General features: G+C 34.8%; 1 protein-coding gene across 3 annotated transcripts; it reads left to right on the top strand.

Annotated features, from left to right (window-relative positions):
- The first annotated feature begins 4,331 nt into the window (after nucleotides 1-4,331).
- LOC114271403 (uncharacterized) lies at nucleotides 4,332-14,462 on the top strand. 3 transcript variants are annotated; one of them, XM_028213025.2, is made up of 9 exons: nucleotides 4,332-4,528; nucleotides 5,026-5,237; nucleotides 5,343-5,392; nucleotides 5,615-5,684; nucleotides 5,771-5,876; nucleotides 7,410-7,476; nucleotides 7,696-7,771; nucleotides 13,042-13,337; nucleotides 14,072-14,462. In XM_028213025.2, exons 2-9 carry the CDS (start codon nucleotides 5,072-5,074, stop codon nucleotides 14,153-14,155), a joined length of 915 nt encoding a protein of 304 aa, XP_028068826.2. In that variant the 5' UTR covers nucleotides 4,332-4,528; nucleotides 5,026-5,071; the 3' UTR covers nucleotides 14,156-14,462. The 3 variants fall into 3 exon arrangements, with proteins under 3 accessions (XP_028068826.2, XP_028068824.1, XP_028068825.1); XM_028213023.2 differs by having other exon boundaries at nucleotides 4,344-4,528; nucleotides 5,044-5,237; XM_028213024.2 differs by having other exon boundaries at nucleotides 4,353-4,528; nucleotides 5,064-5,237.
- Nucleotides 14,463-19,893: the final 5,431 nt, after the last annotated feature.

The following is a 19,893-nucleotide window of genomic DNA, read 5'->3' as shown; positions in this document are numbered from 1 at the left end:
CGCTCAATATTAATTTTTTGGATGGTTGGAATTGAAATGTGTGCACGTTGTTGAATGCTTGAATGGTTGATAATATATTTAGTGTTGATGGATTATATTATTTATACAGGGTGCTGGTTGTACTAATAATGGATACAGGTTGTTTAGCAACAAATTTTTTTTTTTTAAAAAAAAAAGAAGTATTTGGCCACCAAATATTTTGGTAGCCAAATACGTGATCAAATGTTTTGGCAACTAATAATTTAGTAGCAAAAACATAACCAAAAAAGTTTTTGCGACCAAATAGTTAGTAGCTAAACAAATTGAAAATGAGAGAACTTCACTATTGGCCACTAAATTTTTTAGTCACGGAAAAAAAAGGTATCATTTGGCAACTAAAACATTTGGTGGCAAAAAGTAACGAAGTGAAACTTAAGAGATTTTTGGCTACGACCAATTTTAGTCGCCAAAAGTTACCACGACAAAATGACATGGTCGCTAAAAATATGTATTCTATTGGTGACCAAAATATTTAGTCTCTAATAGTTGGTTAAAATTTTCCTGTAGAACTTTTAGTGACTAAAAAATTAGTGGCCGAAATGTCACGTTTGTCGACTAAGTACGGATTCGTAGCCAAATGTTCACTTTTGGTGACTAATTCCTTCGTAGCAAAAAGTAACACCTTCCCTGACCACACGAATATTAGTAGCCAAAAGTCACATTCGACGACTAATTGTTTTAGTAGCGAAAAGCTAACATTTGCCGACTAACAGAAATTTAGTAGGCAAATGTTACACTTTCGGCAATCAAATAAAGTTTAGTCACCAATACTATCGCCGACAGGGTAAAGGGGACTAACTTGGCGACAAAACTTTTTAGTCGCTAAATCCTTTCAGTGACCAAATTTCGGACGTTTGGCGACCAATATTTTGGTGGCCAAAAGTGACATTTCTTGTAGTGTATGATCATACAACTGTTTTACTTTCTTGTATATACAAATCATAAGATGAGTCATGCTTAGGGGAGACGAATCGTGCGGCAACCTTAGTTTAGTGTAGACAATTCGTGTCGACCGAAGATGATTCGTGTCTTCGTTTTAAATATACTCATCTTCTTGACAATGACATTGGGGCTTGTAGCCACAATATATCATTATTATCTGGGCCATTGAGTTACTAGAATTGGATATTTTAATTACATGATATGAGATTAGTAGTGGATTCAAAATTCTAAGTCTCTTCATATTCTGATTACACTCTTTATTTGCACAATTGTTTTAGTTACATAAATAAAGTTTAAAATTGGAAATCAATTGTGTTGTGGTTTGAAACACCCAATACGTCTTAACTACAAGCTTGAGGTATTGATCAAAAAGATTATCGTGTTTAACGTATAGGCATGAACTAGCTCAAGTAGCACAAGTCGTTCACTCTAAACAAGGGTAGACTCATCTCGTAGTAGTATGACTTGTCTCACACTAACCATTGCATGGAAAGCATTCAACAATCATAGAAAAGTAAAATACTTGAAGAGAATAATGAAAAACATATTTAAAAACGTCTTAAACACCATACAACTTGTTCAAACCATTACAATAATCAAAAACCAAAGAAAAATCCTATTTACTTGGCTAAGATTTCATCAAAACCCTAGAAACTAGAGAACTAGCCACTCATGGAGCAGTGAGAAGAGGTAGAGGAAGAAGAAGCCATCATAAGAGACATCCTTCCAACTTCAAGTTCTTTCTCTTCAAACCTTAGCCTTTCTCTTCCTTCGAAAAATTTTAGTACCCTCTTTTAGCTTTTTTTTTTTTCCTTTCTTTTATATTTCTCAGCTTTTCAAAACAAATTTAAAAACATCGGGCATGCAAACTGAGGTACGATAGCATGTGCGGGAAATGACACGTGCGGCGAAGGTCCCGTACATACAGGAAAACCCTTCGTACTTGCTATTTTTCCAATGACCTTTAGGCTTCAGTGAAGTGGGTCGTCCGTGTGGGAATGGGCCGCTACACTTACGGGAGAGGCTTTTCTGGCTAAAATTCTGTGTTTTTGCTCATTTTGTACTTCAACTGCATCCAACCTGATTAACATTCAACATAAATAAAATGTACAAATTGAATGGATAATAAGGTTAAGAAATCTTAGTTATCGGCCTCAATAATATATAATTCAACCTCAAGCACAACAAAAAATAACTAATTATTGTAAACTGCACGTGCAATGGTAATCTATTCTTTTGTATTCAAAGTATGAGACGAGCCATACTACGAGAGACGAGTCATATTGCTACCTTAGTTTAGAGTGAACGACTTATGCTACTTGAGATGGTTCGTGTTTATACGATGAACGCACTAATCTTTTTAGTCAATACCTCAAGCCTGTAGTTGTAACATATTGGGTGTTTCAAACCATAGCTCCATCAAACGAAGTCCAAAAAATACCAAAAAATCATGACAATTACTAGGATGAAGAAACGAATCTACTGGTGTTCTCAACGTTCGTACGCTGATGTTCTCGACGTTCGTACGTTGATGATGTCATGCTGATGTCATTACAAAAAAGATGACGTCAGTAATGGCGTTATCTTGTAAATATGGTGAAACAAAGATCAAGATGATATGATACCAAGTTGGAGAATAAAATGTACAATATTAGGGTTAGAATGAGAGGATAGGGAATAGAGAATTGAGAAGAGAAAATACAGATTAGGGTTGTGTAACTACACACCCTTCACTATAAAAATGTATTTATATTAAAGAGAGAAAAATAGAAGATGACAATAGTACCCTAACTAACAAGACAATAAAAAATATCAACTCTAACAATATAAAATATCATTACATTAATTAAATTAATTTCATTGTGATTTTATGTCAGACATTATATTTCTAGAAGTGATTTACAAATACATGTAAGCGTTTAATTTGATATTGATTGATTAAAATAATAAAATTCAATACTTTTTTTTTTTGGTTAAGTTTTTGAAAGATAAATCGACAAATGTCAAATGATAAATAATGTGGAGTATTATTAGAGAATAATGATTTATCGAAAATGATTGCATATATTTAAGGTACTTATTGATGTCTCTTGAATAATTTTTAAATAAAAATTTTGAATTTATAGTATTATAGAAATGTAAATTTCTACGCTTGACAACTAACACTTTAGAGCATCTCCAATGGTAGTAGGCATTTTACCTATCTAAATATTACTATAAAGTATATATTTTATTTTGCCTATCAACTGTTTTATGTTTTTACTCCAACCATGCTCTTTATTTTAGCTATTAATCCAAATACTATTAATTTTATAGAATGCCACGTCAACAACAAAGATGGAGGGAAATGATCCTAATGATTGAATACATTTTGCCTAGCGTTGAAGGCTAGCTACATGTAGCTAGTGAATATGAGTTGAGTCAAAATGCCTAATCATATGCCTAGTGCGTTGGAATTGAAAAAAGTGAATCACACTAGGCATTTTAACTAACAAGTATTATATGCCTAGTGCATTGGAGATGCTCTTAGCAACCAATCCCCTCAAAAAGAATTTTTCACACCTCACCTTTCCATTTTCATCCCAAAAATAAATTAGAAAATTAAAATGAACCACAAAAGGACATTCATGTAAACTCAAATGACACCAAATCAAATAAATACAATTTTTCAAAATAAAAGGACTAATTGATTCATAAAAAAACTCATAGAACTAAATAGATCAACATTCTCCCCTATAAGATTTATGGATAAATTTTCTAATATATGACTCAAAACTAGTTTGAAATTTATAACTAAACAAATTTTTAATTTTCAAAATTCTTTTTAAAACTCAAAACCCAAAATTGATTTCAAAACTAAACCAAACGCAACTCATTCAAAACAAGAAATTTATGTAGCTCTTGCTCTATTTGGTTCATTGGAATGAGAGAGAATGAAATGAAATATGGAATGTTTGGTGGAAATTATTTTAAGCTAAAAGCTCAAAAAATAGAAATTCAATTTTTGAAAAAATAAAATTTTTCAACATATTTAAATTATTTCTATCTAATAAGAAGTTACACCAAATAATCTGACATAAATTTCTATATTAAAATAAGTTATAAGCTATTTCTATAATCCTCACCAAACATCCCATAAATTGATATAAAATAATTCCATTTATAATATATTTATCATTATACTTTTAGATCTTGTTTAGGAACAGATTACTTTAATAATTTTTTGATTTTTTTTTGAAAATACATAAAAAATAAAAATAAAAATAATGATATGATAATTTATAATAATTTTTTAACTTTTTAAAAATTTTAATTTTTTTTTTTGACTAAATTAAAAGTTACCAAATGAGACCTTAATGAATATTTTGCTTAAATGATAAATTTTCATTCCATTGCACCAAACCCTACTTGTCTTGGTATGCATAATAATTGGTAAAAGAAAACCCTTTCTGAATCTCTCAACTCTTTTGATCTGGTTATAGGTTTTCTTACAAGAACGTCACTGCTCCTCCAGTAGGGGAACCTTTGCAGAAGCTGTCTTTATCAGGTATAGCAATCTCGTTATTTTCTTCTTATCCTCTCCTCCAGTGGGGGTTTTCAACTACTTGAGCCTCTCTTTATAGGGCTTTAACAACTTTGATGATTGATTCTGGAATTTGATTCAAATTCAAATATACATAACAATATGTCATTGGGTTTCCTTTTTATTTGTCAATTTTAAAGGGATTTTGTTACAATTCTTCTTGATTGAAGAAATTAGTTAGTTCACTCTGTCCTTAGCTATGTTGCATCACTGTTACAGACACTGTTTTTTTCAATTTCTTTGATTGTAATAGAATTTGATTCAGTAATAGTATTCATTTGCCTTTATTAATTGTAAAATGACTTCCCTTCTTGTGTTTTTTTATTTTATTTTTGTGGGCTTTGGCTAGTGGGATTTTTTTTCATGTTAGTAGGTTGTTCAGAGCATATATTTTCTTGCCTTGAAATTTTTACATGAGTCTCAAAGTTGTAAGGGGTTTATATAGCTGTAGTTTCATACAGTTTGTTCTATTTTTAAAGGGCTGAGGCATTGTTGACAGACAAGAGTATGAAAATGGGTTCGGCGAATGCCTCCAGTGATTTGTCATCAGAGGTGGAGGTGGATGCTTTTAGACGCCTCTTTCCTCTACGCTTTCATGAGCGTCATCTACTTGAGTCCATACGCCCTGATGCCAGGCCACTTGGAAAAGCTAGAGATACAACGCTTGCGCTTGGTTAGTTTAGTTGTGTTACATTTATTTTAAAATTGCACTATTCATCCCTAATTTGGGGTTAGCTAAGTTCCTGTTTTCGCTTGAATTGAACCCTTTGTAATCCAGGAGCTGTTGCATCTGCTGATGGGTCAGCCCTTGCCAAGATAGGTTGCACTGTAAGTGCTTCCTGCCCATTGTCTGCTCTCTCTCTCTCTCTCACACACACACTCACACTCACACGCATGCACAATATGAGGATTGATGTTTTCTTAAGGTTAGATAGGTTGTTTATAGGAAATTCTAGTTTTACATATGTTTTTTTAGATATTAAAAAATATGAATTGTTGGCTCTTTGTTATACACCAAGTCAGACTCTTGAATCTTTTGTCCTTGTGCAGACCATGTTGGCTGCCATTAAGATGGAAATCATGACCCCTACCACAGAGTCACCAGATGAGGGCTGCATAGGTTGACTACCATCTATTGCATATATGTTTTTTACCTTTTTCATTTTTGTAAATGGGATCCCAATGGCTAATATCTGTTGTTTACAGCAATTGATTTCCATATGCCTCCAATTTGTTCTCCAATTGTTAGACCTGGCAGGCCAGCTGAGGCAGCACCAGTTGTGTCGAAGCAGTTATCTGACACTATCTCAAGGCATGCTCTCTCTCTCTCTCTCTCTCTCTCTACACTAAGAAAAAGAAAAAGATGAAAGACAAAAGGTTGTTTCAGTCTTATTATTCGTCTGTTCTAAAGTTTCTAAATTATGAGAGACTGCTATATATATATATATTTATATATTTTGTATTGGTTTAGTTTCGCTTCTATCTTGCTTTTGGCTGCACTAAAAAGGAATACATATTTTCATTATTTAATGCATATGCTTTTTGTGAATCTAGTGTGTTCTATACATTTACATCAAAGGCAATTTAGTCACTTATCTACCAAAACTTTGATTATGTATATTGCCAATTCTAACTTGTTTACATGATTCAATGTCTCATGGTATAGAAGTATTTTGTGTGAAAGTTCACCCCTTTGCATGGATGGAAGTTCTGTTGTCATCAAACTTCAAGATATGATCAGTCAGTCAGATAGCCTTGCCATGCACCTGGCAAAATAAAGGATTGAAACTTCATAACCTGTCTTAGCAGCTGTTGGTTCTTATTAACCCAAGTATGAACAACATTTTTTTTTTTCAAAAAAGAAAAAACTGCTTGGTGATTGTTTATTGGTGTTATTGGACTTCGACTTTTGAAAAGTAGTATATTTATGTGGATTGCTTTCATGAAACCTGTGGTAGTTTTTGGTTTGTTGTACTCATGTGAAGTAAATTAGATAATGAGAGGCAAAATGCGATAAATCATCTGTTTCTCCTCTGCAGCTCCTTGCATTTATTAACTTCTGGGACATTGTGCATATTTTTCATATGATTTTTTATGTCCTGCTGTGTGTGTGAGGTTTATTGCAGTAATATTGACATGCTTGTTTTCAGACTAATAATGATCTTACATTTTTGCTTGGAACATTGTGTTAATAGAGAAGTGAAAATTGAAGATCAAGAGATAACAAATAGCTAACATTTTTGTTATCTAGGTTGGAGATGATGTGATCCATAGAATTAAAGTAGATTGGTTCAATTGGAGGAGTGCGTTTGACATATTGTGTGATTGATGTACCAAAAAAATTGAAAGAAAAATTTATAGAACATCTATAGCTTGTAAGGCCAGCAATGTTTTACGGGACATAGTCTTAAGCAATTAAGAAACAATACGTTCGTAAATGAGTGTAGCTGAGTTGAGTTTGCTTACATAGTTGTCTGGTAAGACTAGGACATATGGAATTATAAAAGAATATATTTGTGAAATGGTAGGAGTAGTACCAATTGAAAATAAGTTGAGAAAGAACAAACTAAGATGGTCTGATCATGTATAATGAAGACTAGTAGACGCAACGTTAAGGAAGAATGATACGATCACCATGGGATGTGGTAGTAAAAAAAGATTTGAATTTATTTATTTAGTTGAGCTTATAACCCTAGACAGAGCAGAATGGCGGAGAAAGATTTATGTAGCTGACCCCACTTGAATGGGACTTGGACACAAGGTTTAGTTTGGTTTGGTTATTGTGTTAATTCTTAATTGTTTGATATATGTGTCCTTAACTTACTAACTATTTGGGTGATTGTAGTTCTGGCATGATTAATTTGAAGGAGTTATCCTTGGTGAATGGGAAAGCTGCTTGGATGGCCTACCTGGTAATGGTTTATGAGATTTGAACACTTTATTTCATTTATATTAATTGAGGAAGCATGCCTTAAATATATTTGAGATTTGTTCTTGACCTTTTCAATGTGATTTGTGTATATCCAATCATGGATGGTCAGCCTTCAACAGGGTGGTTACCAACTGTATAATGTTCTTGCGTTGTGACACCACATCAGTGAATAAAGATGACTTTTACCTTGTTCTTGCAGGACATATACTGTTTGGATGCTGATGGTGCCCTTTTTGATGCTGCATTACTTTCAGCAGTTGCTGCCTTCTCTCATTGTAAGAATTTCCATCATTTTTCCTTTACATGCAATAATTTAGTCCTTGTGGTGGACTAGCAAATGTGCACAAATAAAACATCTGATTTGCATATAATCCAACTCACTCCGAACTTGCACCAGCAAAAGTACACACAACTTACGTGTGAACTTGCCTCACAAGCCTAGGTCATAGCAAGTAGTTTCTCGAAGCTATTGTGGCAGCACAAGGTGCTTGACATGCCCAATAGGCCCAAGACCTTTTGATCTTGAGTATGTAATTGAATATTAGGTAGCTTCGTTTGTAGCCAAATTTGAGCGTTTTTGTCTTTCCTCTTTCGCCCTGTTCAAGTGCTCTTTCTATGCAGTCTAATTATACGCATGTAACACTTTTGATTATATCATAGCATGAGGTTCATAAGCACAAATTTTCCAACCCTTTTGAAGAGCCAGATTTGCATAGCAGCCACGATTTCTTGTATCACTATCACTCACAATTTGCACCCTCAAAGGATCTTTTCCTATTTGTTATATTCTGATGGTGTTTTAGTTAGAACATGTGTGATATAGTGCTTTTCAATCTTGATGAACTTGTATTGAGGAGGTGGGAAGAGTGGGCTGGCTGATGAAACAATCTAATTGGATGTTCTGCTTTTTATGTCTTCAAGTTGGTGCCAATACCATATCTGGTCCATAGGCATTAGAATAAATACTGTCCTAGAGAAGTGGCAGCAAAAAATATGGAATATTGTAATTGCTGAATGGACCAAGGTGCCTGGCTATAACATTGTGTTGGTGCGTATACTAACATGATAGTTTTACTGAAATTTTCATCTTTGGAAACAATGCATGGCTCTGGAATGGTATGGTATCTGTGATGATTTTCTGAGCTATGAACAGATAACTTCTTATATCTTTTCAGGATATGGAAAGTATTTATGACATCTGGATTATTGGAGATGAGGTGGAGTTTGTTGTCAGCCTGATCTTTTATTGGCCTTGATAACTTCTTTCTGTTTTGTTTTCATTATTTATTTTTTTTTTTTTTTTGTGTTGAGTGTTTTCCCCCCCTTTTTCTATTAGATGGGACACTGTTTAGCTGTCTCCAGTGGTTGGATGGCTGAAAAGAGAATTTGTCTCCTTTGGTGGTTATTGAACCAAACCAAGCCTTGTGTCCCAATCTCCTTTGTTGCTAATGTTCTTGTTCTGGTTTATCGAGGCATATCTATTTTTCAATTTGGTGTGACATTGTATGTTTGATGGTGTTCAACTTAACCTTAAAAAGTGGGAAACAACAGCAGACTGTTCTTTTGTTCTGTTGACATAAATCTTCCAATATTTTGGTAAATTCTTATTGAAAATTCTGACAATCTGGGTGAATGGGTAATGTTCTGCATATGCATTTCTGTTTCTCCTCGGACGTCATCTATATTGACAATTTTGGGTTGGTTCATGGTTCCAAATTTCCGTCTATCTGAGAAGCATGGACACGGACACGGACACGGACACGCAAATTTTCAAAAATGGAGGATACAATACGTGAGGGGACACATGCAAAGCATATAGTTTTATATAATTATTATGCCATATTTTTAAATATTATATATTTATTATATGTCAAATATTTATTCTTATTAAATCCATTGTTAGAATTTACCATCACCTACCACACACTTACCATCACCTACCACACACTCACCTACTACACTCACCTACTCCATCACCTACCACACACTCACCTACTACACTCACCTACTCCTCACCTACCACCACCTAACCTACATCTATATAATCAATCAATTGTAACAGAATCATGTATCTATCAATAAATCAATAATACATAAATTACATAAATTCTTACATGGTATCAGAGCAGGTTTAGAACCTGATATTTTCGCTTCCCCGGCGGGCGGCCACCTCACCTTCGCTGCCCGCCGAACCTCAACCTAGTCCGCTAAGATTTTTTTTTACACATACCTCGCCGGGAAAACCAGCTCCACCGCAAGTGCTCCAAACCGCCTGCGACACTCCGGCATACACCTCCCCGGAAGTCCTCCGCGACACCACCGCAGCATCGAGACCCTGTGATCGTGCTCCTCCTTGGTGGCGTACGACTTTCCGAACTTGCTCTTAAAAAGGCTGAAGTGGTTTTCGTCGTTCAACTGGTGGTCCTCGCCGACGACCTGCCATTCTTTGACTTCGTAAGCAGGAAAGAGATACTGTCATGAGCAAGACCAACTTTAATAATGTATTTGTGAAAACAAACCTCTCAGAATCAACAACTGATGAGGATCTAAAGAATACATTTGGTGAATATGGAACAATTACTAGTGCGGTAGTGATGAGGGATGGTGCTGGAAAATCCAAGTGTTTTGGCTTTATCAATTTTGAAAATGCTGATGATGCCGCTAAAGCTGTTAAGGCTCTAAATGGTAAGACAGTTGCTGACAATGCCATGTTCACCACACACACGGCTGCACTCTCTCTCTCTCAAACAGATTCTCTCTCCCATGTGACCCACTCTCCCACTTATCCTTTTTCTTTCTTTTCCTTTGTTTTATATTTATTTTACTCCATTTGTTTTTGAAAAGCAACCGACACCTCCTCTGGTTTGCACACCCCTCCACCAATATTTTTATCTTTTTTTTTTTTTATTTTTTTTATCCATTATTTTATTTTTCTTTTATTTTTATTCTTAAACACCCCCAGCTTTAGGACCATCCGACCAGTCACTCCAATAAGAGAGCAGATAGATCTACACCATCTGCTATCACAGCTGTTTCCCATTTCTTCACTATACAAGTTGTATTTCTTTATTAAAAACACAAAACACAAAAAAAAAAAAAAAAAAAAAAAAAAACAAATGCAGGGAATTTTTGGCCAGGATGCTTTTGATATGGATTCCAAAACATCCGAAGTGTTGCCAAATTTGTATAAAAAACAAAACAAAAAAAAATAAATAAATAAATCAATAAATAACATAAAATAAAATCATTTTCCTTTTTATTATCACTTTCTTTTTTATTATCACGTTTCCTTGGTGCTCTTGCCAAAATTCCAAATTTGCACAACAACCCATATTTTATTCATCTCAGGGAGATCACCATTTTCCACAAAAAAAAAAAAAAAAAAAAAAAAAAAAAAAAAAAAAAAAAAAAACAACCATAACAACAAACCAAACCACCACACCAAAAGAGTTGTTTTCTTTTCTGCAGACGGCCGCCAACCGACCTCACTTCTTCGTCTATTCCGCCGGTCTCTTCTTCTTGCCTCCGTCTTGGACGGCCCTTGACGGTGTTGCCTCCGGATTTCCCACGCCACCGAGCACATTTACTCCCTGCTCCTCCACTGCCGCATATGGCGGTCCTCCAAATCGGAACATCACGGTGGCCTTCCGCTTCAGCTCCTTGTTTTCTGCCCTTAGCACGCTTATCTCTGCTCGCGCATCCTTATACATGCGTTGGAGCAGAGCCAGCTGGGAGTTTAAATGCTGCACCTCATTTGTCCTACTCTGCAGCCGGTTCGACAAATTTGTGACCGCCGTCATGGTTTCCACGCATGACTTCAGAGTATACTGATTAGCCTCAATATCAGTTTGCATCGCCATTTTTTGCTCCACCGACCGCATCGGAAAGTTCAATGGAGCAAAACCAGAGGTGTTTGGTTGCGGTTCACTGGCCACCGCACCAGTTATTTCTCTTGTGGGCTCGTTCAGTTCTGGAAAGAGCGTGAGCAGGTTCTGGGTAACTGGACGGGAAGAAGAGGCCATGTTTTTGAGTTGCTAAGTGTTTCAGAGAAGGGTTGGTTTCCGGGTGTTTCAAGATTTGCAGAGACAAGCTCTCCGAGCGTTCAGAGGTTTCAGACTCGTATGCACAGCCTTCGCCTCAACCTTGTTTTAAATAGCCAGGGCTAGCCACGCGCATCGCGCGCCTCTTGCCACCAGCCGACAAACGGGCATGCAAGCCAAGGCGCCCACGTGCCTCGCCATCATGTCCGGCACGTCTTTTGATGAATTGGGCACGCCTTTTGATGGCACGCCTTTTGAAAAATTGGGCACACCTTTTGAGGGTGCAACTTTTACAACGGTCCGACATGACCCTATAAACTGTCCCGACATTTGATTCCGGTTAGCTTTTTCAAGGGTCCGACAAGACTCTGTAAACTGTCCCGACATTGATTCCGGTTAGCTCCTTTATGGGTCCGACAAGACTCTGTAAACTGTCCCGACATTAATTCCGGTTAGTTTCTACAAGGGTCCGACAAGACTCTGTAAACTGTCCCGACATAGATTTCGGTTAGTTTCTACAAGGGTCCGACAAGACTCTGTAAACTGTCCCGACATTGATTCCGGTTAGCTCCTTCAAGGGTCCAACAAGACTCTGTAAACTGTCCCGACATTGATTCCGGTTAGTTTCTACAAGGGTCCGACAAGACTCTGTAAACCGTCCCGACATTGATTCCGGTTAGTTTCTACAAGGGTCCAGCAAGACTCCGTAAACTGTCACAACAACTGTCACAACATTGTCTGCTACAACGGTCCGACATGACCCCATAAACTGTCTTCTACAACGGTCCGACATGACCCCATAAACTGTCTTCTACATCGGTCTGACACCACCATACAGTGTCCTCTACCACGTTATGACACTCCCATACAGTGTCATCTACAACGTTATGACACCACCATACAGTGTCCTCTACAACGTTATGACACCACCATACAGTGTCTTCACCAACGGTCTGACACGACCATACAGTGTCTCCTATCCTTTTTTTATGTATTTTCTTGTTTTGTTCCTCTCTTCAAACTCAAGTTGTTTAGTTTCTATCCTCCTTGAGTTTGCGGGGGGCTGTTAGAATTTACCATCACCTACCACACACTTACCATCACCTACCACACACTCACCTACTACACTCACCTACTCCATCACCTACCACACACTCACCTACTACACTCACCTATTCCTCACCTACCACCACCTAACCTACATCTATATAATCAATCAATTGTAACAGAATCATGTATCTATCAATAAATCAATAATACATAAATTACATAAATTCTTACATCCATCAACCTTGATATGCTATTCTAGTGAAAAATTAATAAGAAATTTTTTAAAAAATGGGTCTCCAACGTGTCCCAAGTATCCCTAGCGTGTCCGACACATGTCTGGAGCGTGTCCGTGTCTGACACCTGCCCTTGCTTCATAGCTGTCTATGCATATTCCACCTTGGCTTGTTTCTGTTCCTGCAATGGTTTATTTATCATTGAACTCTCTTATCTTGCAGTGCAAATCCCAGTAGTTTCTCTGAATGATGATGGAAGAATAGTAGTTTTTTCTGAGGAAAATGGAGGAAAGTTGGAAAAGGAGCCAGTCAATAAAGAGAAGAGAAAGCTCAAGCTGAGTAGAATCCCATTCTCCTTAACATGCATACTTCACAAGAATTACATCCTGGCTGACCCTACAGCAGAGGAAGAGTCCATCATGGAAACTCTTGTAACTGTGGTATTGGATTCATCTTTTCAACTTGTATCTCTTTACAAGCCGGGTGGACCAGTTCTCGCATGTACATCAGCTGTTCAGGTTAGTTTGCACCTTCTAAGTTCATATTTTGATTTGGCCTCAAGTTCTCAAACATTATGTTGTATGAGGCCACACCAAATGTACCAAATATGGTTCTGTATTTCCCAAATGTGACTCCCACAATATAAAGAAATCCAAAATTTTTACAAATTAATATGTAACTTTTATAGCGCATTTAGGCTGGGTTTGACAATTGCTTTTTCAGTAGCGTTTTTTCTTTTTTGTTTTGTTTTGTTTTGTTTTTGAGAATTTAAAAAGCTGATATGTTTGGTAATTGCTAATTTTTTTGTTTTGTTTTGTTAATGGGAAAGTTGAGTTTTTTGGCCTTACCTAAACAGATATTTTTTTGGCTTGTTTAGCCAAAAGGCAGATTGTTTAGCTTTTACCCAAACAGGGTTTGGAATACTCAAATGGTTTTATACTTGAAGAGTTGTATTTCCTTCAGCAACCTTGTTGGAATGCCTTTTTATTTATATTCGTACTGAAATGGGGTTTGCTTTTGTCCATCTTAAATGGTAATAGGTGGACTGGTTTTGGATGAAGTTAAAAGGACCAGCCTGTCAAGTGTATATAAACTTCTTTCTTGAAAACATTTGTTTTGACTTGACTTTAAACTTCTAACATGTATATGTAACACATTTGGTGCCTATTAAGACTCGTCATAATAACTTTGTATGGAAGTACAAATGAATTTGGGTACTATCTGCTAATGAGGAAGGCTGTTACGGTTGCAGGACTGTATCGCATTAACAAGACAAAGAGTGAAAGAACTTCAGAAAATTTTGAATGAAGCCATTTCTGATATGGAGGTGGACTAGGTTTACAATGATAATGCCCCGCATATGGCAACATTGGATCGTAAGCTACTTTATTTTTAAATCATTAATGTTTATCATCTCATATTTCTGAGATAATGTTGGTAATTTTTTTAAAAATATTCTCAATAGGCAGTGTAATTAATCAATTTTGGTTGCATATGTGGGAACACTTTCTCTTGTGCATTTTAAGAGTGAGATTAGCATTTTTACTTGTGAGAGGTATAACATGGTGGTGATAAGAATTTTTGCTTATTTATATTTTTGGTTGAAATGTTGAACATATAATAATATGCAAAAGTTCAAAATATTTAAGGCATGATTGCCAGTGAGGAGTTTTGAGCATATTCATTCTTATTAGCATGAAACATGCATTTTATGGAGCGATCGTAGTAAGTACTAGTTTTACTGTTGTTCATGTCAAGAACTAGAGGGGTCAGCAAGCAAGATTTGCTTATAGAACCTGTTGGTTATGTTGGTGTTTGCTATGTGCATTTTTTGTTGTCAATATTGTTGATTAGAGCAGTGATGCTCTCTGCATGCGCGGGCATCCTGCAATCTACTGACACCTTTAGAATAGCACTTAACTGATGGATTTTGTGGTTTTACCCCATTGAAGTTGAGACTCTGCCTATTGATTTTAAGGTGGTGGATTTGAACCTTAAGATAGTCACTTTGTGAAAATAATGTCGAAGGTTACCCGGTCTAGCTTTCTTAGACCTCTTTCCAATAGGGACTAAATTGGATGTATCCCTTGAACTTTAGCAGCTTAGGTACTTTGTACAAGGCAATAATCCTCTGAACAGTTCTTCTCTTTCTCCAGACTTAATGAACTCGCTCAACGACCCATTGTGGGGCCTTGGCATATCAGAGGCTAGTGTTATGTCATTTCAGAGTCAACCCTTTCGTTCTTCACAATTCATTGAGAAATGGTGGAAGACGTGTCTCTTGACTCTTCAAACTCTCATTTTCTGGTATTGAATGTAAGTAGTTTGTGTTGATGAGAAATTATTATCAAGGGCGATGTGATCCTGTACCATTTGAAGTTTTATTTTTCTTGGGCAAGTTTGGATCTTCAATCTGTGGAGGAAATGAAAAAAAAAAAAAGGGTAAAGGATAAGAAGTACGCAAAACAAGGATGGATGTAAGATTCTAACCCTGGGGGTGGACCGATATGTAATTAAAAAAAAAAAAAACACAAAATTATATCATTAGATATTTTTTTAATCATTGTATATAATTATAAAAATATGATCAAAATACAATAGGATATGTGATGAACTTGTTAGAAAGTCATCATCTATCCTGTTTTTACCAACACATGGAGCAATTTAGAAACAACGTTTGAAACTCAAAATGTTTCAATGATATTTAGTTTTACAATTGAAATTGAGAAGTTTTAAGGATATTAAATCATAGTTTACAATTGAAATTTCAAATGCAATTTTTCTTGCTCTGTCAAGTTATTGTGAAACGAAGTTAAGAACAGAAAGGTCTAACAACAGGGGTAATTCTGGGGTTAGACCATATAAGGAGCCGAAGTTTCTGAGGTCACCATTATGTGGTTGTTACATAGTAGAATCATTCAATCATATAGCGTTAAGTTATGTTTTTACCCACATGTGGTGGATTCAAACTCACATTTCCGACACTCTGTATGGTTTGTATAAATTTAGAAGGTTTGTCCTTCTAACCATATGTGTTGGTGTCCGGATAGCAGGTCTTGGGGAGAGTGGAACTTGGGATTTCAGCTTTTACGTCCCACAGTCTTACCAAAGTGCCACACCTATTGCAAAGTTAAGGACAAGTAACTTCATTACATGCTCTTTAAAGCGACTGATCAATTTGTGTAACTATTTTCAGTTCTTGAATGACTGATGAAAGAAGAGTTAAAAACAGAAGAAAAATAAGAAAGAAAAGAAGAAAAAAAAAAGAAAAGGTAATTGAAATAGAGAAATAAGAAGAAAAGAAAGAACTAAACTAAAATTAAAAAGGTTAAAAATGGAGATTGAATTGAAGAGAGAATCAAAACAATAAATAAAAAGAAAAATTGAAACAAATGTTATAAAAAAAATTAAAGGTTAAAAATTTTAATTTTTTATGAAATAAATCGTGGGGAGGAAGGTGAAGTCATATAATTTTGAAATATTCATAACTAATACTATTATATTTACAGCAATGGTTGGTGGCCCGAAATTCAGTGGCTCGAATGACTCGAAACTGTTAAAACGACGTCGTTTTGGGCGTAAAACGAGCCAAAACGACGTCGTTTTGGCAGTTTCAAGTCATTTGAGCCACGTTTTTTGTGGCCACCAAACATTTTTCTTATATTTAAGGAAAGTTTTCGAGACATTGGGGTGAAGGTTATCCTATTCAATCCCTCCCTTGGTCCATCCCTATATACATATATACATAGAAACTAACTGGGCAAAAAGTAATGTGAGTGTTTCTGGTTGTTTTCGCTTACACTCATGTGAGTGTTACTAGTATTTTTTTTGCGATTGATTGTGTGAATTGGTTAGAAATAAAGAGAGAAAGCGTCTCTTTTAAGTATTGAGTATTCAAACTTTAATTTCTGGTATTGTAAAAGTCATTATTTTGTGTGTTGATTGTGAAAAGAAAAAGAAAAAAAAAAAAAAAAACCCATGATTCTATGATATATTCTGAAAAATGGTTAATGCATTGGTCAATGAAGATTGAACTGGATGGGTTTCCCACCAAAGCAATCCTACTGGGAATATTATGAATTATTACTGTTAGAAACATAATTTGGATTTTGAAAGTATTCACCGATCTGAATTGTGCTCTAGTCAAAGTCACCGTCGTCAATTTCTGAAATTTGTAGTCTCCTCCAATCTTCAAGGTTTTTTTATTTAATATTAGGATCGAGTTTCTCTCAGATTTAAATTTAAATTTGAGAGAATTTAAGGATCCATAAGATTGACAACAGATCCCGTTTCTAAAGTCGAAATCGTTTTTGTATGGTCCTCAAGATATATTATCCATGAAAAAAATTAAGTCGATCTGATAATCGTGGTATTTTCATTTTTTATCTTCAAAAAAATGGATAGTCAATTTTCAGAAACATACTTGTTGTCTATTTTTTCGGAAACATGCAATAAAATGAAAAAGATTATGGATCGATCTAATTTTTTTTTCATAAATGATATATATTGAGGGCCCTACAAAATGAACGGTTCGGATCATTAAAACGGAACCAATGGTTGGTCCCACGACCCCCTCAAATTCTCTCAAATTCATATTTAAATTTGAGAAAAGCTCAACTAATTAATATTAATACATATATTCATTTCCATGAGAAAATGTTGTATACCAAAAAGAAAATTAACTTGATCGAGAATTCTTATTAAAAGCATTCTTTGTAAATGTTGCCAAAAACATTGTTTGCTGGTCTATCATGCAAAAATACTTTTATCTTTCTAGTATCTAGTGTTGTTCAAAGTAGTATTCTTTTCATTTGCCTTGGGAAAAAAAAAAAAAAAAATCATCATTTTCAATTTTGTATGAAATAAGATACATAATTCAAAGTGTCTCTTCCATTGGAATTCAATAATTTCCCTATGAGGAGATATATATGGCTGGATTAAAAGTCCGAAACTCAATTTTTTTAGTTAAACATTGGATTATATATTTTGTTAGATTATTACTCTAATTGCAAAGTCATGTCCGCCCAACTAAACACGACTTTACAATTTTATTCATAGTTGAGGAGCTCTAGAGTAACTTCAAGATCTCTTTGAGGCTTTTTTTTTAAGTGATTATCTCTCAAAATCAGCACCTATTGCTCGAGCACGCAAAATGCTACTCCAGCATGTTTCAAATTGAACATTCTGATCATTCTCCCCGCTCGAGCTCTCTTTTAGCTTGAGTGCAATTTTCCTCGAAATTCCGAGTATATCCTTTGTTGCATTGAAAGTTTTCAACTCTACTTTATATTCGACTTGTTTCCGTCCAGATTAGTTCCAAATAAAAATCTAAATCTGATGATGACTGAGCATTCAAAAATAATTACTACTTAAATAAACAATTACAATTGAAATATGTTTTGTCTAAAACAAATTGCCAAACATAACTATAGAATAGGATTGACAGCACTAACAGTTACTAACATAATGTGCTTGTTGAACATCTCCATCCACTCAAATGTGTTTAATGGCTTTGTAGAGGTCCAGGGCCGGCCCTGCCCTAAGGCAGGTAAGGCTTGTGCCTTAGGCCCCATATTTTGGTCCAAAAATAGGGTCCCCAAATTTAAAAAATTGTTATAGGTTCTACTTTTTTTGTTTTTTTTTGTTTTGGTTTTAAGATCAATTTAAAGGGCCCCAAATGTTTTATTGGGCCCATGTATAATTTAGCCCATATTTATTTATAAATGTGTTTGGCTCATATTTATTAAAATGAAAATATATAAATAAATAAATAAAAAACAATAGGGCCCCTAAATTTGGTAAAACATATAAACATATATAACATACGGCCCCTAAATTTGGCCCAAAAATAGGACCCTAAATTTGGTAAAATATTATAGGCTCAATGTTTTTTGTTTTTGGTTTTAGGATCAATTTAAAGGGCCCCAAAATATTTTTTTGGGTCCATGTATGATTTACTCCATATTTATTTATAAGTGTAGTTTGGTCCATATTTATTAAAATGAAAATATATATTAAAAAAAAAGTGTTTGGGCTCAAGAAAAATAATACATACAATATATGGGTCCTATTTTTTTTATTTTTTATTTTTACCTTCTTTATCTATTAGATTTTAGTAGAATAAATAATTTTGCTCAAATTTTTTTACCTAGGTCTTTATCAATTTTAATTGAATAATTTTTTCCTAATTTTTTTGTTCTAATTTTGTTTTATTAAATTGTTTTATTTATAATTTTAATGATTATATGTGTAAGTAAATTTTTTTATGGTTACAAACAATAAAACAATTATAACTTATCATTTTATTCATAATCTTTTTTTCAATATAAAAGGGCCCCATTTCCGAAATTCGCCTTAGGCCCCGACGAACTCAGGCCAGTCCTGTAGAGGTCAAGGTCATCGACTAGTGAAACATGTAGTACTCCAATCTCAAGTGTCTAGTGCCTTTGTAATTAAAGAGGTCGAAGTCATCAACTAGTGAAATAGTGTTCAGTCTTAGGTATGTTTAGTGCCTTTGTAAGGGTCAAAGGTGTTGTTTGATGTTGAGATGTTTATAACTTTTAATCATGAGAGTCTATAACGTATTGTTTAATATATTTTCTGTTTACAATTTATTAAGTAAAAATAACTTAAATAATATGATTATTTGCAAGTTGGGAGAGGGGTTGCTTTTAGCTTTTATTTTCAGATTATCATTTTTTAATTTATAATAAGTTACGCCAAACAAGCCAAAAGTCATTAACTTATGAAACATGTAGTATTTCAATGTTGAAGGTGGTTTCAGTAATAGCAAAAGTGCTACACAAAAGAAACCCGATAAAAATTCATTTTTGGACTACATTCGGATTGCTTAGATTTAACCTAATTATAGGTTGTAACCCTAAGAAAATGGTGTTAAGACAAAAGATTGTAATTAAAATTTACAGAGACTGTGTCACTAAAAGGAACTTTGTTTGTAAGTGCCACAAAAATATTTTGTCAAGAGCGATGTAATTTAGGACATTTGCTAAAATTAAAAAGATAAAAGAAATGTAATAGCAGATTATTTTTTAGTATCACGGCTAGTTTTTGAGG

This window comes from Camellia sinensis, chromosome 12 (assembly GCF_055761805.1).
Source record: "Camellia sinensis isolate YWXY chromosome 12, ASM5576180v1, whole genome shotgun sequence".
Classification (NCBI taxonomy): domain Eukaryota; kingdom Viridiplantae; phylum Streptophyta; class Magnoliopsida; order Ericales; family Theaceae; genus Camellia; species Camellia sinensis.
Note: the sequence above shows the minus strand (reverse complement) of the source record. Positions and strands in the feature narration are given on the sequence as shown.